General features: G+C 51.1%; 1 protein-coding gene across 3 annotated transcripts in view; it reads left to right on the top strand.

Annotated features, from left to right (window-relative positions):
• Window positions 1-23130, top strand: part of PTGIS (prostaglandin I2 synthase) — a 36797-nt gene extending 13667 nt beyond the window's left edge. For all 3 annotated transcript variants that reach the window (XM_032879003.1, XM_032879004.1, XM_032879002.1), the window contains exons 5-10: window positions 3231-3382; window positions 10297-10478; window positions 17774-17942; window positions 18879-19060; window positions 20379-20530; window positions 22862-23130. In XM_032879003.1, coding sequence (XP_032734894.1) covers window positions 3231-3382; window positions 10297-10478; window positions 17774-17942; window positions 18879-19060; window positions 20379-20530; window positions 22862-23006 — 982 coding nt within the window. In that variant the 3' untranslated portion in view covers window positions 23007-23130. The remainder of the gene's footprint in view (window positions 1-3230; window positions 3383-10296; window positions 10479-17773; window positions 17943-18878; window positions 19061-20378; window positions 20531-22861) is intronic.
• The last annotated feature ends 806 nt before the right edge of the window (window positions 23131-23936 follow it).

Raw genomic sequence — 23936 nt, forward strand, 5'->3', positions numbered from 1 at the left:
CATTCGACAGATGAAGAAACTAAGGCCCGGAGAGCCTAAGACATTTGCCCAGAGTCCCATCATTTGGGGTCCTGGTGGGGCTGGCTATAGAGCCTGCACTTTTTTAAATAAAGATTTTATTTACTGATTGATTTAAGAAAGAGAGAGAGCAAGTGGGGGGAAGGTTGAAGGGAAAGAAAATCTCCAGCGGACTCCACGCTCTGCACAGAGCCTGATGCGGGGCTCGATCCCATGACCCTGAGATCATCATGAGCTGAAACCAAGAGCCAGTCGCCCAGCCGACAGAGCCACCCAGGCAGCCCGGCAGGGTCCCCACTCTCATGCACACCCTTGCTGTATAAGTGTATAAGTCCGCGTCTTTCTCCTGTCACCCTGGAGTGGTGCGAGCACCGTCAAGGGCGATAATTCGTCCGGGTGATGCTGGTGCAGTCCACCTTGTCATTGTGGGATTGGGGGGAGTGGGGCCGAGGCCCAGAGAGGAGCAGCTAAAACCACACAGCAGGTTCACAGCAGGGCGTCTCCCATGGCTCCCAGCTCCTGTCACCCTTTGTCCTTGGTTGAGAAAAGGCAGGGAGGCTGTGCCCTTGGGGGACGTGGGCGCAGTGTGGGGCAGCCGAGTCTGTTTACACCCATGGTAACACCCTGTGCATGTGGGGGTGAGGAGTGGAGGGAATCACATGTAGACAGATCCCTGTCTTCAGGATCTGAGGCCTGGCCTGGAGCTTCTGTTTCTTGGCCTGGGCACTTGGCCTTCTTGGTGCCATCTGCAGCCCCTGAGATAGGAAGGGAATGACTGAGTTGGATGACAGGAGGTGCAGGCTCGTGTGGCCCCAAACCATGAGCTGCCACCACTTAGGCCTTCCAACCTGTCCTATGGCTCTCCTGTCTCTGTCAGTCCTGTCCAAAGTTCTCACCCTGGCTCTGTCTTCCTGTGTGATCAGCCGCAGCCCAGCACACGTCCTGCCCCAAGGGCTTTGCACTTTCTGTTCCCTTGCCCAAGAATGCTGTTCCCTACATGTCCGCATGGCTCTCACCTCACTTCGTTCATGTGTCAAGTGATATCTCCTCGCAGAGGCCACTCCCGACACCCAGTTCATAGGATGGCTCCCACTCCTCACCCAGCTCCCTGCCGGCTTTTTCTTCCTGACTTCTAGCACCACCTACAGGTCGTGTGTGTTTATGCACCACGATTTATTCTGTCTGCCGCCTTGTCCTGGTCCCTTTGTTGTGCAGGTGCCACAGGAGGGACCCTCCCTTCCACAGTGAGAAACCTCATGGCCTTCTTAGGTTTTACTGGGGTTATTTTTGATAGAAATATATATATATATATATATATACACACAGGAAAATGGTTCTCTGTTTTAAGGAAAACACTGGTGCAAACGGAACCAGAGACCACAGGGCTGGCTGACCCAGCTCCAGGATAAGGGCAGCAGCTGTGACTCCATGGCTGCCCAGGGTTACCAGGCAGGACTGCAGGTTTTGGCGGGGGCGGGGGGGGGTCCTTTTCCAACGTGAGATAAGAGAGGGCATCCAGATTTTGTGAGGTTTTCCCAATCGTTCAGTTTGTTTGTAGGAAAACTCTATTCACCAAACCAAACATGTCGGTGGGCTGAATCCAGTTTGCGAGTTGCACCGTTACAACTCTGCTGGAAGGAAACTGGGGGCACTGGTCTGGAGAACAGGGTCCCGGGGCCTCATGTGACTGGAGGGGCCCTGGGACGAGTAGGATGCAGAGGTACGAGCCTGGGAGGATCCACTCTTCCGAAGGAAGCGTTGCTGTCTTAGAGCAGTGGGATGGGTCGGTCGTGATCTTTCCATCTCTGTGGGGCATGGAAGCCAGGCCGGATGAGGGAGACGGATGCAGGAGAAAGGTAGCACAGGAGTAGCCTGGGTGACTGAGCTCAGAATCAGGATGACCCTACAGTTTCTCCCAAGATCATGTTCTTAGGATCAAATTCTAACCCATCCAACCACCCACCCTCCCTCTCTCCCAACCAGCCAGCCAGCCACCCACCCGTCATTCACACAGCCTCCGACCCATCCGTCTATCCCTCCTTTGAATATTGATAGAAGATCTGCTCAGAGCCCTCACTGCACAGATGAGGGACAGAGGAGTTCTAGACCGGCCTCTCTGGCACCCCCCCATTCCTGCTTCCACCCTCGGGAAGTCCCTCTCCTGGGAGATCAGGGATGAGCAGCAGCTAATGGGGGGACAGGTCAGGGCATCTCTGCAGAGGGCCAGTCTCTCCCACCGCATGGAAAAAGTGAAAACCTGTGACTTTTCTCCCAGGACGGAAGCCAGCGGGGCTGGGCTTTTGGAACATTTACAAGTGGCTGGTGGAGAAAACATTTTCTTTAAGAGCATTCCCGTGGTCAGCGTGTGTGCTCATACTCTCTCCTGGGTCTCACCCTTTGTCCACACCCCGCCAGGCCCTGTCCTTCCTGTTCAGACTCCCAGCACCTTTCAGGTCCAGCCCAGACTTCTCCCCGTGGCCACCCAGCTCCCTGCCCTGCATCACCGGCCCTGCCACCCCCCTGGTGCTCCCGTGCTGTCCCCCACATCCCAGCTCCAGTGCCTGGGCCAGTGACACCTAGCAGCTCTCTGACCAGACCATGCTTGCCCCCTCAGTTCTGAGCCTTGGCCCAGGTTGTGCTTTTGGCCCGCACCCCTTCGTCTACCCTTCTCCCTACTCAGCTCAGACCCTGCCTCCTCCAGAAAGCCTGCCCTGACTTCATCTGTAGGGTCAATAGCCTCTTTTCCTGATCGGTGCCTCCATCTTGCCCTGCTGCCCCCTCAGTCCCTCGGTTCCAGCCTCACCAGCCTCCTCACTGCTCTTCAACCCTGCATCTGCTTCCTGGCTCGGGGTGTTGCCCTGAACCCCCCTCTCTGCTCTTCATACTCTGAGCCCCCGCTTCACTCTTCACTGCCCCCCCCCCACCCCGCATTCCAGCCGGCTTCGTTTGTCCTCATCTCTGAGCACCGGCGGGTAGGACTTGTTCACATACTCTATTGCCGGCTGTCTGTGTTCCGCATGGGGGGGTCACCCCCTGAGGGCTGGAGTGCTCTGTTTTCTCCATTGCTAACTTCCTGGTATAGAGGAGTCCAGCGTAAAGCAGGAAAAGCAGGTGCTCGTTAGCTACATGCATGAAAAAACGCAAGCCGCTGCGGGAAGGTTTCGCCAGTGTGCCCAAGGAGGACCCCCTCACCCACTGTTTGCCGCCCGCAGAGCCGGCTACCTGACTCTGTACGGAGTCGAAGCTCTGCCGCGTACCCATGAGAGCCAGGCCCAGGACCGCGCCCACTCAGCTGATGTCTTCCACACCTTCCGCCAGCTCGATCTCCTGCTCCCCAAACTGGCACGTGGCTCCCTTTCAGTGGGTAAGCACCGCGGGAGCCGTGGTGGGTGGTGGGGCAGGCAGAGGGACTCAGGGAGCCCACTCTCCAGGTGAAGCATCACAGACAACCTAAGAAGAAGGACATTTTCTCGCCCAGGGAAGCAGTGAGATCCCTGTCACTGGGCGTATGCAAGAGCACAGTGGTGGGGGGCAGGGTGCAGGCCAGAGCTGGGGTTCCTGGCAGATACAGCACACCTGCAGTAGGGCCTGAACACCTATTTGTGTGTTATTTCTATTCTATTTGTAAAGGTTTCTGTTACTTTTTTTTACTAAGATACAATTTTCTTTTTCTTTTTTTTTTTTCTTAAAGATTTTATTTATTTATTTGATAGAGAGACAGATCACAAGTAGGCAGAGAGAGGGAGAAGCAGGCTTCCCGCTGAGCAGAGAGGCCGACGCGGGGCTTGATCCCAGGACCCTGAGACCATGACCTGAGCCAAAAGCAGAGGCTTAACCCACTGAGCCACCCAGGTGCCCCTGAGATACAATTTTCATAGACGAGAGCTCACAGGTCCTAAATGCACAGCTGAGAGGTAAATCTAAATGCTTCATGGCCTTTCCCAGTCAATATCCACCCCACAGAGGAAGCCACTGGACAGGTTCCTTTCACCTCGGATTAGTTTTACCTTTCTTGGGCTTCCCATAAATAGAATCAGGCCATGTGTGCCCCTCTGTGTCTGGCTTCTGTCACTCAACTTGTTGTCTGTCAACTTCGGCCAGATTGCCTTGTGGGTCAGTAGTCCGTTTTCATGGTAGCGTAGTGTTTTGTTAGGGTGATGTACCATGATTTGTCCATTCCCTGGTTGATGGATGTGGGGTCGTTCCCAGTTTGGGGCTGTTGTGACTTAGGCTGTTCTTGTCTGTGTCTCTCGTGGCCTTCATTTCTCTTAGTTATCAACACTCCGCTCTTACAACGTTGATCTTGCACACCGAAGGAATTGTTCATCCATTTAGCATGTTCATGAAATGCTACATCTCAAGTATTTCCACTTGGGTTTGTGAAAACCCACCCCATTTATTTTTGTGGCTCCCAAGGGGACTCAGTGTTGGTAAAGAGGTTCCGGCAGGATTCAGTACCTGGGGCCATGGGAATCACTGGGCTGCACTGTCTTATGGCCACTGGGTCTCCAACTACCTAGTGAGAAGAATCTCCTGGCGCCCTTGTTAATGGTACAAGTCCCCTGGCCCCATCCTGCTATCCAGGGAGGCCAGGAAACTGCATGTATGACAAGTGGCACAGGAGGTTAGAGAAATAATGTGTGTCCTGGACTCAGATACTTGCAGCAAAACCTGGATTCAGATCCCTGCTGTTGGGTTTCTGCACTGATGACTTTGGGCAAGTTACTTCTTTTTCCCCCAGGTCCTTTCTCCGGAGGGGCCGTTGAGGGGAGTGACTGAGACAGGCTCTCAGCTCAGGTGGCTTGAGATGATTTACTGGATCCTATATATAGTCCCTGTTCCTCAGCGATCTCATCTGTAAAATGGGAAAAACAACAGGATCTTCCCACAGGCTGACTGTTAGGAATAGCTGAGGTAATAAGAAAAAAGCACTTTTCTGTTGAGGACTTTCTATAAGCCAGATACTAGGTTAAACGTGGTCTCATTCAGTGCTCTCAACAGCTTGTGACCCCATTTCCTTTATGTCTTTTTAAAAATCAAAATTAATATTAGATTATTTAAATTAAGAAAGAAACATTCTTGGGGCACCTGGGTGGCTCCGTCAGTTCAGAATCTGATTTCAGCTCAGGTCCAGGGATAGAGCCCTGTGTCGGGCTCCTTACTCAGTGGGGAGTCTGCTTCTCCCTCCCTGCCCACCCCGCTCATGCTCTTTTTCAAATAAATAAATAAAATCTTTAAAAAAAGAAAGAAAGAAATATTATTGGGGTTAACAATCCAAAGATGTCGACAGTAAGAGTAACAATACTCTTCCAAGCCTAGCTTCTTGTGGAAACCAGTGTTAACGTGCTGGTATATACCCCTTCACACTGTTTTATAGGAATACTGCATTTTACGACAAGACAAATATACATATCTGGAGTTTCACCGTGTATTTTAGAAAAGGATTATATCTGTGGTCTGCAATTTAATTTTTTTAACCTAATACTGTAGCTGTGAATTCTTCCCTGTCAACACAAACATCTTCTAGTGGTGTTAGCCAATGCAATTAGATAAGAGAAATCAATTACTGGTGTAAGAATGGGTAGAGAAGAGGTCAACTGTCCCTGTTTGCAGAAGATGTCACGTTATGCTGGGAAAACCCCAGGAAATCCATGATAAAAATAAATCAAAAAAGACTCTAACAAAGTAGAAGGATATAAAATCACATGCGGAAGAATTGAGACATCTTTGTAGCTCTTGCAAGCCAGCATTTAGACAGCCATCCCCCTCCAGTGGATATTTATAATTGTTTCCTTGTATGTGTGTGTGTGGCTATTACAGTATTTTATTGTACTTGTATCTTCTCTACCATCTGGTGATTTTATTCCTCTCTGACAGTTTCCTGGAAGTGGGTTTGCCACGTCAAAGGGCAGGCACATTAAAATTCTTATTAGCTACCGCCACATCATGTCCAAAACCATGGAGCAATTCATACTCCTGCCTGAAGGGAGGGAGTCCGGTCATTCCCCACCAGATGTTATCAGTCTTTCTATTTGTTTGCCAATCTGATGGGCAGAGACGGGTAACTTGTTTTAATTTGCATTTCCCCACAACCTTGTCAACAAGCAGTTATCAGCCTTTAAAACCTTGCCAATCTGTTGGACGAAAAAAAGGCCATCTGGCTTTATGGACATTTCCCCAACCACGGTGATGAAACAGCCGTTTGCTTCTCCGCTCTGAGTTACCTCTTTGCATCCTTTTAGAGACAGCTCCTTGTGTCATTGAATCCTGCCATCAAGGCTAGAAGGTTGGCATTATTATACTCATTTTGCAAGTAGGGAAACCGAGGCTCAGAGAGGTGAAGTCATTTGTCAGGGACACACAGCTGGGAGATGGCAGAACCAGCAAAATGAAAAGTTGGTCTGATTGCAAAATCCTGTGTGTAAAGCACCTGACAAGGCACCCGAAACATCCCAGCCCCCATTGCTTCTCCAGGAAAGAATGGTTTCTTTCCATTGCCCATTCCTCCGTACAAAGGATCCCAGGGACCCTGGGTGGTTCAGGGAGCAGCCCTGCTCTCAGTATAGGAAGGCTGCATTTCCCAATATGGGCAGCAGGTGGCAGTGTTGGGGAAGGTTTCTCATCTTGGGGCTGGAGGCTGGAGAACGCTGCCCCCAGACCTTGTTGGGCTTGCAAAGAGTGCGGCCTCTTTGGAACAGTGATTTGGCAGAATCTATCAAAACAGAAAGGCCCATTCCTTTGATCCTGAACTTCCACTACTAGGAATTATCCTATAGCAAGTCTTGCACATGCCTAGAAACATACAAAGATATTCCTTGCCCCGTTGCTCATAATAGCAAATGTTGCAAACAGCCTAAAGGTTCCCCGGTAGGAACTGATGAAATAAATTATGCATTCACATGAAGGAGAACTGCACCTGGAAAGCAGAACGGGATATGCTGTGATAGGATGAAATCTCTTACGAAAAAGGGGTAGAAAAAGTTGGGTATATTGTGAGGTTTTTTTATTTGTTTCCTGTTTTGTTGAGCTATGATTGACATACAAAATTGTACAAGTTTAAGGCCTACAGCATCATCACTTGACTTACTTATATTGTGAAATGAACACCAAAATAAGTTTAGTTAACATCCCTGTGTTGTTTTTTTTTTAAGATTTTATTTATTTATTTGACAGAGATCACAAGTAGGCAGAGGCAGGCAGAGAGAGGGGAGAAAGCAGGCTCCCCGCCGAGCAGAGAGCCCAATGCAGGGCTCAATCCAGGACCCTGGGATCATGACCTGAGCTGAAGGCAGAGGCTTTAACCCACTGAGCCACCCAGGCATCCCAACATCCCTTTTTTTTTAAGAATGTAGGAACACGTATAGATTTTTGTTTCTGAGGAGGCTGGGTGGTATGAAAATGTCCACTGGAACTCTCAGAGAAGCTTTCTTTCTTTCTTTCTTTTTTTATTTTCACCACGTGCATGTATTATTCCCCTTCCACTATTAAAAATAAAACACATTTTAAAAGAAAATTGACCCTTCATGAGACCTTAGATCCCTGAGTCTGGTGCTTCTCATACAAGAGGGAATTGGGGGCAGTTAAACAGAGCCCCAAGCTAAATATTCTGGAACATTCAATTTACTGGATTATTTGGGAAGGGCCTGTTTTCTTTGAATATTGCTTTGTGGGGGGAAAGGCATTCTTATTTTAAAGAATCACAGAGTCTAATGCAAAAATCTAATATATCTCAAAGGGAAAACACAAGACTTTAAAGATAAGTCCCTCTCTGGACTGTGCCCCCAGGTTCCTGGGGAATAAATAGGCTTCTGAGGAAAAACTTGAGAGGTAACTCTTGTCTGAGCCCCTCGTTTTACAGATGGGGAGACTGAGGTGCAGAGGTAGACAGGGCCTTGGCTAAGGCCACGCAGCCTGGGAGGTCTGGGATTTGAAACTAGTGCCATTTCTAGTTACACGGGCCTGGCCGTTCTGAATCACAGCACTGAATCATTACACTGGGGCTGATGATACCTTAGAATAATGGCAAGAATGAAGCAAGCATGACCTACAAAGCCCCTACCAGTACCAAGTGTATTCTGTGTTTTTGTCTCCTCCTGATAATCCCATGAGCTAGGTTGCTTCCATTTTACAGATGGGAAAACTGAGCCTCAGAGATCCAAATTATTTGCACGACATCATCTTTCTAGGAAGGAACAGCGCTAGGATTTCTACCTGGGTCTCCCTGGCTGTGAACTCTGTGTTGTTTATTTCACAAGCTACTAGTTCCTAATTATAGAAACAGTATGTGAATATATTTTCCATGGACTAATAATTTGCTAATGTTCATTAGTTCACTTAATAATATAGCTACTGTTTACTAGGCCTATGCCTGGCATCGCTCTCTGTGCTTTATAGGTTAACACATTCAATTCCTGCATAACCCTTTGCATGGGAACTCAAGCTATCCCTGTTTACTTGAGTTGAGAGGTGGGGTGGATTTTTGTTGTTGTTGAATCGTAGGAGTTCTTTATATATTTTGGATACTGTACCCTTATCAGATCCATGATCTGCAAATATTTTCCCTCCTTCTACTGATTGTCTTTTCAAACTGCATTGCTTTCTAAAGTCATCCTTAAAAGCTGTGTTGACAGTGATTTTCAAGGTTTGTAGTGTGCGTGTCAGACCTCAAAGAATGCCAGTCATTTCCAAATCTGTGTTACATTTCTCTGCTTTCTTTAGCTTTTTCATCAGATAATTCTTCTAAGCATCCAGATTGAGCATCAACTAGGGCCACTTCAACACTTCCTATACCCTCCATTCACCTGCTGAAACCCTCTGCGTGCCCGGGTCCCACCCCCTGAGGTTCTGGCAAGATTGTTCTGTGGTGGGACCTGGGCATCCAGAGATTTCAAAGCTCTGGAGTGATTCTCCAGAGCCCCCAAAGTTAAGAAACACAGAGAGATAATGTAGTTGATGAACAGTTGTGCTCATTGCTTTAAATTGAGAAGTATATCACCTGAAAGGTGAGAAGTGTATCACTTGTAAGGTGTATCTCCTGAAAGAGTCTAGAGGTTCAAGAACAGCCTACGGGGCAGAGTATTTGAAAATGTAACTAAGATGCTTAAAATATGTGCATAGTTTAATATAAGTTGAGCCTACATTTTCCACCCTTTCAAATGCCCTGTAACACGCAGCCCAGTTTAGAACCATTGGGTAAATGGGTCTTCCTGAGACACTGCTTTGTGGTTCCAAACAGCCAGTGAGAAATTCCTAGTGCCTGCGAATCCTATAACAATCCAAAGCAACATCCACTTTTTCGAAGGGCGATTTCGGAAGAACCCAGTCTTTCATTTGCATACACACGTGTAAATACAGCATCGTCTTGTAGCGTTCACACAACGTACTCGTAGTAAGCACCCAGCTTCACACCCTTGGCAGTCTGCCCTTATGGACCCATCTGGATCTGTGGTTTCCACCACCACCACGGCCCTCCAGAGCGTGACCCACCCGTGTTTGTTTCATGGTCACTGCCAACTGGCGATCCGCAGGCCAAAGCTGACCTTCCAAGATGCTTTTGTGGCCCGCGTCATGATGCACGGTTCTTGCTCAGACAGTAACCTGAAAAAATGGGAAGATTCCATATGAACATCTGGAGTTTTATCATCTTCTGAAAACTTAGCCTCCCTGGCCATGCTGGGCCAGGTTTCTCCATCAGGCCGGTGGGGCAGAGAAGAAGCACCCCGCCTCTCCTATTTCCCATGGCCCCTTCTTGGCCCTCCTCTCTCATTTATCTATCTTCCCTGCCTTCCCTGGAGGTAGTTGAGTGTGAGACCCCAAACCCGTCTGTCCCCACCTGATGGCAGTTAGATTATTTCCCAGTGTCTCCTGAATGCCGCCGTGCTGAGTCTGCTCATAGGGTCCCCCCCGTGAGCACAGGCTGGCGTTGCTCTGGGGTTGGAGCATGGGAAGGGAGAATGCTGCCTGTGTTCCATGTTCCTTCCTCTGCGGCGTAAGAAGCACCATTCACCTAAGGCATACCGATGGGGCGTCGACTGCGGGCCCGGTGCTAGAGACACAGAGACGAGGAGTACCGACCAAGCCCTTCACTCCTGTCCACCGGGGCCGGGGAGACAGAGAATAACAGCTCAGCATTTCAAGGCCTTCCCTGGCGCCTCTTTCCCCATCCCCGAGAAGTGACACCCAGCAGACCCTTGACCTCATGGGACATCAGGCTGGGTGGCCCTGAGCTGGGCTGGGGGGAGATCTGTAACCTCCAGCCTCTGTGCTCTGGCCCCATAGGGGACAAGGACCACGCGTGCCGAGTCAAAGGTCGCCTATGGAAGCTGCTGTCCCCGGCCAGGCTGGCCACACGGGCCCAGCGGAGCAGCTGGCTGGAGAGTTACCTGCAGCACCTGGAGGAGACAGGCGCGTCCGAGGACATGCAGGCCCGGGCCATGGTGCTACAGCTCTGGGCCACGCAGGTGGGTGTGGGCATGTGAGTGGGGCTGCGCAGGTGTGGCTGCTCCTGTGAGCACCTGTGTGTGCTGTCAGGCACACGTGTGTGTGTGTGTGTGTGTGTGTGTACGCGTGCGCATACGTATGTATGTGCATTTGTGAACGCTTGTCCACATGAGTGTGGGCGTGGGTGTGTGACCACAGACCCAGCCATCAGTTCTCTGACTTTCCAGACTGCCAGACCGTTAGCACCAACAGGATGGGTCATTCAGTGTTCAGTTTGGGTTTTAGCTGGTCAAACTGGGAGAAAAGCTGTGCGACTAGTTTAATAAACACTTACATACACTTCACCGATTTCCCCGTTTTGAACATTTTATCGCATGTGTTCTCTCTCTCTCCCCCTCTCCCTCCTCCTTCTTCCCCCACCCCCGTCCTACTGTGATTATTTTACTGAACCATTTGGGAATAAGTTGTAGACATCATGGCTCTTTACCCCTCATTACTTGAGCACACGTTCCTGGGAGCAAGAATTTTTCCTTCCAGAACCCAGTACAATGATCACATTCAGGACAATTAACCCAGATTCAGGATCATTAGTTAATAGTCCCTCTTGCAGTTTTGCTAGTTGTCCCAGTAATGTCCTTTATGGCTCATCTTGGTCTGATGGCCAATGCGGGATCACATGGTACATTTAGTCATTCTGTCTTTTGAGTTTTTTTCAATATGGAACAGTTCCTGTGCCTTTCATTGTTTTTCATGACCTTGACATTTTTGGAGTATGCAGAACAGTCATTTTGAAGAATTATGTAAAAGTTCCTTTGAGTACTTCCAATAGGCCTCAAAGACCTGCTTCTGTTGCTTATGTTTTTGCTGGCTGTGGGGGTGGGGCAGATAGTCAAGGAAACACATATAGGGTGATTTTAGATGTGGATATGCGGGGTGTAAATGGAGTCATGAATAGAGATCCTGCGGTCTCCTGTAGCCAAGGGAGTGGGTGAGGACTCTCTGAATGAGGAGATGTCTGGCTGGTAAGAAAGAGCTAAAGTTGGGAGCTTGGAAGGGAGGTGGGAGTAGAGCCTCCAGTGGGGGAACCACAAGTGCAAAGGCCCTGAGATTGTCTCATACCCAGTGTTTGAGCAACAGCAAGGAGTCGAGTGTAGCTAAAGCAGAGCAGGAAGGGGTGGTGCTGGGAGTGAAAGAGGAGATCATGGAGGGCTTATGGGTCCCAGTAAGTAAGGACTTGGGATATTTCTCTGGGTGAGATTGGGAGTCCTGGGAGTGTTCTAAGCAGAGGAGGGACAGGATCTGAGAGCAAAGGCAGAAGCAGGGACACCAATAAGGAGACAGTGGTGGTAGGACTAGGTGGTGGCCGTGGAGGTGATGAGGATTCTGGAAACAGAGAAGACAACGCCAATGGATGTGGTAAAGGACCAGATACTGGGGAGAGAGTGGGGATCAGGATGCTGCCTCTCGAGGCCTGGTTCCTGCCCTCTCCTGGACTCCAGAGTCCCGTTCCTTCTCTCGGCCCCTCCTCACAGGGACAGCTGCACAGATTGACGTTTCCGGGTAATTCCCTTCCCATCGACTTGCAGCTTATTTTTAGTTTTCTCTCAGAGCCATTAACTGTCCTTGCAGGCAAAGGCTGGCAAGGGGCAAGGGCTGGGTTTAATCAGCAGTTGGGGCCCCATTAGTGCCTAATAACATATTGATGGGCAGAGACTTGGAGTTCCAAAGTGCCCCCAGCATCCCTTGCCGAATGACCTCTGTCAGCAGAACTGGACACTGGCTTGGGGGCTTGAGTGGCAGAAAGTCTAGGGAAGAGCCTTTGGCGGGGCCAGGAGAACTGAGCAGGACTTGGGGACAGGACATACTCTGACTCGGAGCCATTGGCAGCGTGCAGAATCCAGGCAGGTGGGAAGACACTTCGAGAGCCTGAGTCTTGACAAGAGGGCCAAGATGCTGAGTAACCCAGTGGTTTCAGGCACAGGCTCTGTGAGCACCCTGCCTGGATTCGAATCCTGACTTTGCCACTCCCTGGCAAACCAGTCACTTAAGTTGTTGGTGCCTCATTTTACTCAACTGTAAAACAAAAACGGCAGTCCCTTCCTCATGTAAGGGAAGTGAGGAGTGAGGAGGAGAGGAAGGGATGATGCAAAGCCTGGAACTGTGCTTGGAGATAGCTAGAGCTCGGGAGACACATTCAACAGATACTTAGTGAGGGCCCACTGTGTGTCAGTGGAGAAATTCTAGAAGCTGGGGATAGAGCAGTGAGCAGTTCAGAGATCCCTGCTCTTATGGAGCCGATATTCTGGGGAGAGAACAACTGATAAACAAGTAGGCATATTAAAATACAGTCAAGTTCTGCAGAGAAAGGATAAAGCAGGGGAGGGACTAGCAGAGGGGAGTGAGGGAAGGCTGCTTTATATAGGGTGGGCAAGGAAGGCCTCACCAAGAAGATGACATCTGAGCAGAAGCTCAAAGGGAGGGAGGTGAGGGAGCCATATAGATACATAGGATGAGGGTATTCTGAGCTGGGGACACAGCAAGTGCAAAGGCCCTGAGGCGGGGATGAAGATGATGAGAGAGATAGCAGGTGCCAGACCATGCAGGGCCCTGCTTAGACTCTAAGAAAGGATTTCTTAGAGGGCTCGGAAGAGGAGCAACATGGCCTGCCATCTGCTTTAGGGAGATCATTCTGGCTACATTCCTAAGAATTGGCTGTAGTGGAGAAGGGGAAGCAGGGAGACTAGAGATAAGGCCACTGCAGTATCCAGGCAAGAGATGATGGTGTTGGACCAGGGTAGGCCCAGAGGACGAGTACATGCATTCTCCCTTCCGGGTAGAGCCAACAGGATTTGCTGTTGGACGGGACATTGAGAGGGGGCACCAACGAGGACGCCTCCAGGTTTGGGTCTGATTAACAGGAAGGATGAAGATGCTGTGAACAGATGAGCAAGATTGTGAAAGGGGCAAGTCTGGGGGTAGAAAATTCAGAGCGTTGATTTTGGCCGTGCTGAGCTCGAAACGGAGAACTGAGTGGGCGGTAGGGAGGTACACCTCGAGTAAAGAAGAATCTGGAGTTCAGGGTTAAGGTCCAGGAGGGAGATGTGCATTTGGGAGTTGGCAGTGTAGGGGTGACTGGAGACAGTGGGGGCTTGGGTGGATGGAGGAGGGACCAGGCCCTGGGCCTCTCCAGCTGTGGGGGTCAGGAAGATGTGGGGGACCCCACACAGGAGGCTGAGGAGGAGAGGCCAGGGGGCTGGGAGGGGAGCCAGGAGGGAGGCCACCCAGAGGCCAGGTGCAGAAAGAGTTGCGCAAGGGGCAGAATGGTATAACTGTGATTCCTGGTGTCCGATCAGAGTGAAGTCAGGAGGAATAATAGAGGGGCCAGGGAAGCTTCCAGCATCCAGGGCCCTAAAGGGCCACACACTGGACTGAGATCCAAGGTCCAGGACAGGGAGGGGCTGGCTCTAAGGGAACGGGTGGGCAGAGAGAGGAGTTCATGGAGGTCTGCCCACCAGGCCCACGGCAGTCTGGGCTCCCCTCCCAGCTCTGAGAATTTGGGCAATGGGCAATCTTCTTGACCCTAAAAAAAATATTTTTTAATCATAAAAAATGAAAAGAAAGATCGTCTATGATCTCCCAGCCTTCAGCTCTGCTTTCTTCTGCAGCGGCTCCAACCCCAGATGGGCTTCCCCAGCTGTGGCAACAAAGGTCCCTGTGGCTCCTGGCTGTTGGGCAGCCCCTGTGGAGGAGGGCCTCTCCTTCCCTGGGATTCTTGCAGAAATCCCAATCCCCAGTGGTGCTCACTGGCCCAGCCGGGGTCACATGTCCCCTCTGAGGGCATCGCTCCCAGTGGCCCAGCCCAGGTCCCATGGCCACAGCTGAGGTCTAGGGAGGTGGGTCAGCCCCAGATGACCAAAGTGAAGTAGAGGTAGTTCTTTGAAGGAAAATGGGGCTGTTACCCACAGGCAAGGGGGGGAATGCTGGGCAGGCAGGGCTGCAGGTGTCCCCACTCCGACTGACTGATGAGGTGGCCACAAAGTGGCACTCGGGAGTCTCCGGGAGCTGCGCTCTGCACACTTTGAGCGCCCCCTGGAGGCCAACTACCGCCATTCACAGAAAAAGTGGAGCCGAGGACAGGTGCTCCTGGGTGAATGGACTTTGGCTGCAGGGGTAAGGAATGAGGCCAGATGGACGTGTCCTCTTGGGGAAACTGAGGCAAGGCCCTATGGGAGACTCAGCTTCCAGGATAGTGAATTTGAGATCTCTCGTAGCAGTGTGACCACACGCACACATGCACAGTCACACGTCTGTGCAGGGGAGGAAGGCAGCCTTCGCCACCTCCCTAAGTTGCCACAGCTTCTTCCTGAAAGCAGAGATCACTGAGCAGCCTCCTGTTCCCCTCCTACTTCGTAATCAATCATCAGGGGCCCCCACCAGACTGTCTGGGCGAGATAAAATGGCCTTTGCACTGAGTTAACCCAAGGCTGAATTATTTATCATCTACCCTCCCCTGGCTATTTAAGTGATGGACAGCAAGTGACCTTGCCTGTGTCTGCTGGACCTGAGTTCCCCCTTGGGAACTCAGGGTGGGGGAGGGTGAAGAAGGGTGCCGGGAGGAGAGCCCCTAGTCAGTGCCCGGCATGTGGAAGTTGCTTGTATCCAGTCTCAGGCCCCTTGTGGACACCCCAGGAGTGAGCATGTTATCCCCTTTTTACCAAGAGGGAGTGTTTTTTGTTTTGTTTTTAAGATTTATTTATTCATTTATTTTAGAGAGCTGGGAGGGGAGGGACAGAGGGAGAGCGAGAGAGAGGTTTTTGTTTTTTTGTTTTTTTAAGATTTTATTTATTTATTTGACAGGGAGAGATCACAAGCAGGCAGAGAGGCAGGCAGAGAGAGAGGGAGAAGCAGGCTCCCCGCTGAGCAGAGAACCTAATGCAGGGCTCGATCCCAGGACCCTGCAGTCCTGACCTGAGCTAAAGGCAAAGGCTTAACCCACTGAGCCACCCAGCACCCCAGGAGACAGTCTTAAGCAGACTCCACACTGAGTGCAGAGCTCGATGTGGGGCTCGATCTAATGACCCTGGGGTCATGACCTGAGCCAAAATCAAGAGTTGGATGCTTAGCCAACTGCACCACCCAGGTGCCCCTCAAGGAGGTTCTGAGACCCAGAGAGGGAAGAGACTCATCCAGAGTCATAGAAAGGGGGCAGTTGGGATTTGAACCCAGCTCTGTCTGGTCCAGCCCAGAGTTCTGCCAGCCCACCTCCTGGGCTGCTGTGGGACATAGACATTTATTTGACAGATGCCATTGAGCCCCTACTATGTGCTAGGCCATGAGCAGAGACTAGGGAGTGCGTAGTTTTCCTTTCCATGGCAAAGGGTGAAAATGGTCCCTGCTTGAAGGGAGGACTGAGTGAGGAAACGTGGTATCTCCTTGTTAAGGAATTCACAGCTAAAGAAATAAAGGAGAATTTGTGTCCCCATTGTCAATGCTCTGGTGCTCTTGTTTACTACCTTGTTCTGAATGTTTTCTTCTGTGATGAAGATCACCCAGTTTTTAAAATCCACATTTTTAATGTTACTTAATATGGTGTCATGAGCCTTCCTCCTGGTCATTGCAGATCACTATAAAAATACTCATTTTTGTTTTGCTTAAAAGTACTGTATCCAGGAGCACCTGGGTGACTCAGGTAGTGAAGTGTCGTCTGGCTCTCGATTCTGGCTCAGGTCATGATCTCAGGATCGTGAGACTGAGCCCCATGGCGGGTTCCGTGCTCAGCGGGGAGTTTGCTTGAGATTCTCTCTGTCCCTCTGGCCCTCCCTCCTCTCTTTCTCTAAAAAAAAAATAAATAATTTTTTTTGGTTTAAAAAAGTACCGCATCCATTTAAAAAAAAGTCAAACAGTTTAAAAAGACAGATGCGGTGGAAATCAGTACCTGCCCCCCGTCCTTCCCACTTCTGTCCCAGAGGCTCCTTGAAGAGCTGGTCTGTGCCTCATATGATCCGTCATGAAACGTACCCACAAGTGGGAGCACAGGGAAGCCACCTTCCCCATCACGCTTCTGTGCGCCTCAGCTACGGTCCCGTCAGTACACACACCGATGCAAAGCCAGCTGCCTTTTAACGACGTCCTGTATCACCATCGGGAGGACCGATCATCCTTTATCTCATTGATCTATTGATAGACATCGAGATTGCTTCCAATCTTTTGTTGTTATGTCAGCACTGTGATCAGTATCCTCGTGCAAATCCTTTTGTCTGCGTGCAATTATGCGTGTAATAGAGTCACCGAGGAAACATGGTGTGTAATGACTGTTAACGTTATCGAGATGGGATGGTGGACAAACTCTTTCCCCCCGCAGCCGAGGTGAATTGCTGTTCCACCCATGCCTGGAGCTCGTTTCAGGGAACCCCACACACATCGTAGCCACATGCTAAATACCTGAATATTAAAACATTCAGCTAAGGCTGAAGTTTTGGAGCAAGAAATTTTATCCATTTTCCTGATTATTAAACTATTGGGAATTTTTATGTTCAAGAAATTACGGGCTCTCGCTGTCTCCCTTGATTATGGCTTCCTTGCTTCACACACAACACTCAGATATTTGAAAGTAGATGTCTGGATGTGACGTCACTTGGCTGTTGTGTACCAGCCAGCCACAAAAACCCAGTGGCATACACCGCTGAGCACTCACTTAGCTCCCGTGTCTGTGGGTCTGCTGGGAGTCAGCTGCTCTCCACTAGGCTCAGCTGGACCTCTGGCTCTGCCCCGTGAGTCCCGCGTCCTCCTTGCGGGACCAGCAAGCCAGCCGGGCAGGTGGAAACACACAAGGTCTCTCAAGACCTAGACTTCCTGCTGGTGCTCTGTCAGTTCTGCTTCATTCTGTTGGCCAAAGCGAGTCACTGATTCACGGTGACTGGGAGGGGCATGGGTACAGGGAAGGGCAGGGTACTGTAGCTGAGGATGCCGTTATCCTCAGAGGTTAACCACAGTCTTAGGGGATACGCCTGGTTCCGACTTCTGACACTGCTTCACCGATTAGCTATGGAGATTACCTGTGTGAGCTCAGATCAATGAGTTTGCTCAAGGTCAAGGATGCCAAGAATAGCCCTGAGGTCGACATTGGGCTACACCAAAGCCCCAGAGCATATTTGGGCCACGGCCTGAGCCGAAGATAAACATGAGTCATGCCTAGATGTTTGGCAGGTGTGGGAATCTCCGTGCCTTGGCCTGGGCTGTGTTTGTGGCACAGACCGGTCAGCTCTCGCCCCAGGCCTGCCTTCTTGGTGGTATAACGGGCTCCTTCTCATTGCAGGGGAATATGGGTCCTGCTGCCTTCTGGCTTCTGCTCTTCCTCCTCAAGAATCCCAAGGCCCTGGTGGCTGTTCGTGGAGAGCTCGAGCAGCTCCTTTCCAGAGCAGAGCAGCCCATTTCACAGATGACTACCCTCCCCCAGAAGGTTTTGGACAGCATGCCTGTGCTTGGTGAGAGAAGCAGACCCTCCAAATTAGCCCCAAAGACTCGGTCATTGTGGGCACGCTAAGCCCTTCCCAGCACGGACTCCCACTGTCCGGAGTCCATTGGCGTCCTCTGACCTAGGATCCCCCTAGACCTCCTATCTTCTTATACCTGGCATCTCTGTGCCCTTCTCTCAGCTGCTCAGGACTCATGGACTCAGTCAATCTGTGGTTGCCATTGGCAGAAAACCTCACTTAAACTGGCTGAAGCAGAGGAAGGACTTTTTTTGAGGGCGTTAACTAGAAAGTTCAGAAGATAGCTAGCTTCAGGCACAGGTGAACCCAGGTGCTTTAACAGAGCTCAGTACTCCCTCTCAGCCCTGCTCTGCTAGGTTGGCTCCAGTCTCAGGCCTGCGGAGGGTGGGAGGGTATACTTCTCTGCAACAATGGTACCCAAAGTCCCAGGAATTTGTCTTTGAGTTATATGTCCACCTGAACCAAGTCCAACCCAAATTTTCAAAAATTGGGGTTGCTTGGATTGGCCAATTACACACAGCCCTTGGAATTGGGAGTAGAGTCAACAGCCCAACCTCTGAGACCTGGAGAGGGCATAGTCCCCAGAAGAAAACCAGGGAACTATGTCCAGATGGGGACTGTAAGCTGGGCAGACAGAAACAACCAATATCGATGGCCTTGCTCTCCCCTAGTCTGCTCTGATATCTCCCTGCCTCCCCTGGTCCCTCACAGATTCTCCTAGAGTCAGACCCAAACCCTCACATCCCTCTGAGGACCACAGTAATCATATCTCATCACTTGGCCTTTTGTGGCCTCACTGTGTGACGGTGGGCAAGTTACACACCCTCTCTGAGCCTGCCCACCTTCCTCTGTAAAATGAGGGCCGCGGGTGACATGTGAGTGTGTGAGGGGACAGCTGCTGACCCTTCCTGGTACTTGTCTGTGCAGATAGTGTGCTGAGTGAGAGCCTCAGGCTCACCGCCGCGCCCTTCATTACCCGGGAGGTTGTGGTGGACCTGGCCCTGCCCATGGCAGATGGGCGAGAATTCAGCCTGCGACGTGGAGACCGCCTCCTCCTCTTTCCCTTCCTGAGTCCCCAGAAAGATCCGGAAATCTACACAGACCCAGAGGTAAGTTACATACTCGAGACCGTGCGGGGGAAATCAGTGGCTTTGGGACCAGTCAGATCTGAGTGGCAGCCCACTTCTGCTCTTTGCTGTGTGACCATGCCCAGATTACTTCACCTCTCTGTGTCCCTGTTTTCTCACCTGTGAAATGGACCTCATAATAGCACCTGCCTCGCAGGGTTGTCAGGAAGATTAAATGAGAACATGTAAGAAAGGCCTTCACAGTACCTGGCACACACAGAGTGCTCTGTAAGCGCTAGCTGAGCAATTTTCCTTTTTTTGGAATGTTACAGTGTCAGCTTCTCAACACTTTTCTCTCTCCCTGGGCTTTGAGGTGGGTCAAATTTTCATAATTTCTAACAGATTTGGGTGCTTACTGTGTGCCAGGCCCTGTGCTGTGTATCCGTCCACCCACCCACCCACCCACCCTCACATCCCCCCACCCACCTATTCAGGCATCCATCCCATCCACCCACCCATACATCTGTCCACCCCATCCACCCACCCATCCATCCATCCTTTCCAGCCATCCACTCACCCATCTGTCCATTTGTCCACCCACCCACCCATCCATCAACTCACCCTTCCGTCTCTCTGTCCACTGATCCATTCCCCTTCCTTCCACCCTCCTTTCATTCACGACCTCCTCCGTGCCAAGTCCTGTGCTCAGATACAATCTCCCCTTTCCATTCTACAATGTAACCAAAGGAAATTGGCATCCTCTTTTTTAAAAATAAATTTTTAAAATAACCTCTGTGCCCCTACCCGGGGCTTGAACTCATGACCCTGAGATCAAGAGCTGCATGCTCCCCTGACAGAGCCCGCCAGGCACCTCTAAAAATCATTTTAATCTTTAAATTTTAAACTGCCTACGCCATATATGCTTATAAAGTGAAATATACAGGCACGTATGTTTAAAAGTAAAAATTTTCCTTTATTCCTTTTACTTTCCAGTTCCACAGAGTTCCCTAACAACAGTTTGGAGTGCAGCCTTTAAGTTATTTTTATGTCTTTGCAGACATACACACAACACACTCACACACATAGGAACAGATAGGTGTGTGGACAGGATCACACAACACGTGCTCTTCTGAAACTTCAGCAACTGGTCTAAAAATTTCTGTGCGCACACACAGACCAAGCTCAGCCTCCTAAACGGCTACCGTAATTACTTTAACCAGTCCACTATCGATTGACCTTTACAATGTTTTCAGTCTACTCCTCTTATAAACAACACTTTGAGGAACATCCTGACACGATTTTCTTCGGGGACACATGTTGTGGGGGCGGAGTCGGAAAATGGACCTCCTTCCTCTTCCAGGTATTTAAATATAACCGATTCCTGAGCTCTGATGGGTCAGAGAAGAAAGACTTTTACAAGGACGGGAAGCGACTGAAAAATTATAGCATGCCCTGGGGAGCTGGGCACAACCAGTGCCTGGGGAAGGCTTACGCCATTAGCAGCATCAAACAGTGAGTGTGGGGGCGGGGGAGGGGGAGCGGGCCTCATGGGGGCGGTTCCTGCCCCAGCTCCTTGTCACACGCCCTCCTCTTCTGAGATCGTGGCTTCTCAGCCAGGAAAATGGGCAGAGGCTCCAGAGGGCCTGTGAGCCATCTCCTGCCCACAGATCTGTTTGTTTGTGTGCTCGAAATGCCTGCTAACTTTGAAGAATCAGAAGATCTCACATAAAAAGCCAGATTTCTGGTCTCTTTTGAAATAATCAGATCTGGCAGTGAGCTCTTCCCTCCGAACGCGGCGTCCGAATACTAAACACGGGACGTTCTGTGCAGCTGACCGCCGCCGTAGACCCCCTCGGCAGGAACTGGCCAAACGGCATTGTTCCCTCTTGGTTATTTTAATGCCTGTGGACCCGAGGGCCTTATAAATTCTCTTCTCTGGATCCCAAGAGCCTTGGCTCCCAGGCCACAAACAGATCAGGCCAAGGTTAGGACATTCGCCCTGTCCTGTGCCGCCCCCATGTGACTGTAAGCTGGGTGACCGGCCGTGTCTGGGTCCTCAACTGTCCAGCTGGGGGTACTGATCATACTATACCCCAGGGGTGTCAGAACAAAGGAATTGGGTCTTGCGAAGTACTTAACCCACTGCCTGGCTCCTTGTAGGTATCTAATAAGGACTAGTTATTACTGTAATTACCAATATGCCGGCATTGTGCCAAGTGAATGGGCACGTTACATTAACCTATTGGTCTCCGTTTTCTCAGCAGTGAAACGGAGCTCCTAGTATAGCCTGTTCTGCCGTGATGCTGCAGGTTATGTCCCTAAAAATCATGGCCATGTGAAACCGCACAATAAAATCCACAGGGATTTGGGGGGGAAAATGGGGCTGGGACCCAACAGACAAAAAAACCTCCTAAGTGCCACGTGCAAGTTAAGAACCCAGAGGGGAGAAGGTCGTACAGGCTCACACGTGTTTCAGGGCTGAGCAGTACGTAGGTACTGCCGTCAGTATGGTGTTTGACCTTGAAAACCACCTGAAGCTTGGTGGTGGAAGCGGGCGGTGGGCTGGTTACGGCTGTGCTGTGAAGCGTGGAAGGAGGGTCCCCTGAAATCGGACACCCGGTGTCCGTGGGGGCGCACCAGCCGCCCTGGGAGCCAAGCTCTCTGGGGGAGGTCAGGTGTGTGCGTGCGTGGGTGCCGGCTCAGTGGGCCCCCCTGGGTTTGGCTTTGCATTGTCCTCGTGCTTCTCGCACACGAAACACATGAGCAAATAGGAAATTTGCCTGAGGCCTCCTCGGGGCCCCAATACATCCATCACGTTGAAACAGACCCACGTGTTCAAAAGTGTTGTAGCAGAACTGACTGCAGGTCCTACTTCATCAAGTTTTTGGACAGATAAAAAGAGACCTGGGATGCTAAATGCTTAGCCCAGCGCCTGGCACCTAGCATTTCAACAAATCAGTCAATTTGTTATTTGCTCTCCCCTCACTGTCCTGCAACACTGCTGGGTAGGGGTTAGTCCAATACTGACTCTGGAGGTCAGATCACCTGCATCTGTGTGACGGTGCCTCTGGGTGAGGGGAGGTGCCGGGATCCCCATCCAGCTGCGGGTACAGAACTCCCCACCCTGTCTAAACTCACTCTCCGGCATCCTATAGCTTCAGAGTTGGGACAGATCCATCCCACCTCTTTAACTTCCTTCGACCAGGTGGGGAAACTGAGGCCCAGGGTGGGAAAGAAACTTGATGAGGGTCAAGAGACAGAGCCATGTTTGCCTAGCTCTGCTGTGGAGAGCGTGGACTTCACTCTATCTTCAGAGCAGACAGTAAGGGTTCCAGGAGCTGGGTGGGGCGCCAGGGGTGAGGAGGACTCTGGTCTGCAGGAGTCGGAAAGGGTCACTTAGTCAGGAGGACTCATCAGGTGATGCTGCTGTAACAGGGCCCCTGTGGCCTGCGACAACGGGTTTAGTTCCGGCTCACTAAGTGGGTTATGGGTGTGGGAGCCCCTGGCCTCCACACACAGATTCAGGGACCAAGCTCTTTCCATCTCCCCACTCCACCGCTCCATCTCGAGGTACATGCAGTCATCGGGCAGAGAGCACACGGGGAGTCTCGTGCTCACCACGCTGTCTTTGGTGTGGAGTCAACCCTTGTCACTTCTGCTCCCAGCCCCGGGGTGGGAGCCTCCTAGCCATGGGTCAGGTGGACGGGGAGGGGCTCGTGCACTCCAGGTGGGCAGGAACCACCTGGGGTCAGACTCAGGAGGAAGCCATTGCCTTCCTGCCCTATTCCAGAGATGCCCCCTCGCCTCCCAATCCTGCACACCTTCAACACCATCTCTCTGCAGATTCGTGTTCCTCGTGCTGGTGCACTTTGACCTGGAGCTGATCAATCCCGACGTGGAGATCCCCGAGTTTGATCTCAGCAGGTACGGCTTCGGGCTGATGCAGCCGGAACACGACGTGCCTGTCCGCTACCGTGCCCGGCCGTGAGCTCCAGGAGCAGATGGGGCTCCACACACATGCCTCCACCCAGCCTGCCCCCCATCACCCAACTTCCTGTGTCTACGTTCGCCCTGGGTGCAGGAGCTTTGACCAATGGGGCCAGCACTTTCCTGATCTTTTCCTAGAAGGCTGTATCCGGGGAGGGGAATGAAGGTACGCTGAGAGGAGGGGGATGAAAAAGGACACCAAAAGCTCTGTGAATTGTCTGCAGCTATGACTGAGTTCCACATGAGGCTCTGCTCCCAGCTCACCTTGTTCCCCCCCACTGCCCCGCCCCACCGCCACTGTAGGATAGCCACAGAAGCTGGGGCAGGCAGGGCAGAAGTGGAAGTTCTGCCATGTCCCAGCTCCCCAATAGGGCCAAGTTCTTGACAGTGCTGTGGTCCAGGCCTTAGCTAGTCAAAGCAGATCCTGCCTTTAAAAGGGCCAACCAGGGCCTCACAGTGTATCTATTGAAATAAGCTGTGTCCCCAAATTATTGTTAAACTAGCCAACACCAGAGGAGTCCCTTAGAATATGCCTTCCCTAGGCTCCCCATTCACTAGACACATCCCTCATCTCCAATCACACTGACGCTTGAGAAAAGTCAGGAAGGTTTTCCCAAAGGTCAAGGTACAGATCATGAGCCCCCTGCAAAGGCTGGGCTCTGAGGAGTAGAGTTCTCTGTTCTAGACATACAGCATCCAGATGGGAGAGCTTTCCCAGGGTCGAGACTCGAGTAGGGAATAAGGAAGACAGCCCAACAGGATGGTCCTGATGGAAGGAACCAGCCAGGGCTCCTGGGAATGGTTAAGCAAAAAAAAGAGGTGTTGGTTTTCTACATTCTAGGTGTTGGTTTTCTACGTTCTAGCTTGGGAGCTCCAGCCGCGGCGTATGGTCCATTGGCAGACCTGTTTCATTTGGCCTACACTTATGAAA

This window comes from Lontra canadensis, unplaced genomic scaffold, assembly GCF_010015895.1.
Source record: "Lontra canadensis isolate GAN:19392208 unplaced genomic scaffold, GSC_riverotter_1.0 scaffold65, whole genome shotgun sequence".
Classification (NCBI taxonomy): domain Eukaryota; kingdom Metazoa; phylum Chordata; class Mammalia; order Carnivora; family Mustelidae; genus Lontra; species Lontra canadensis.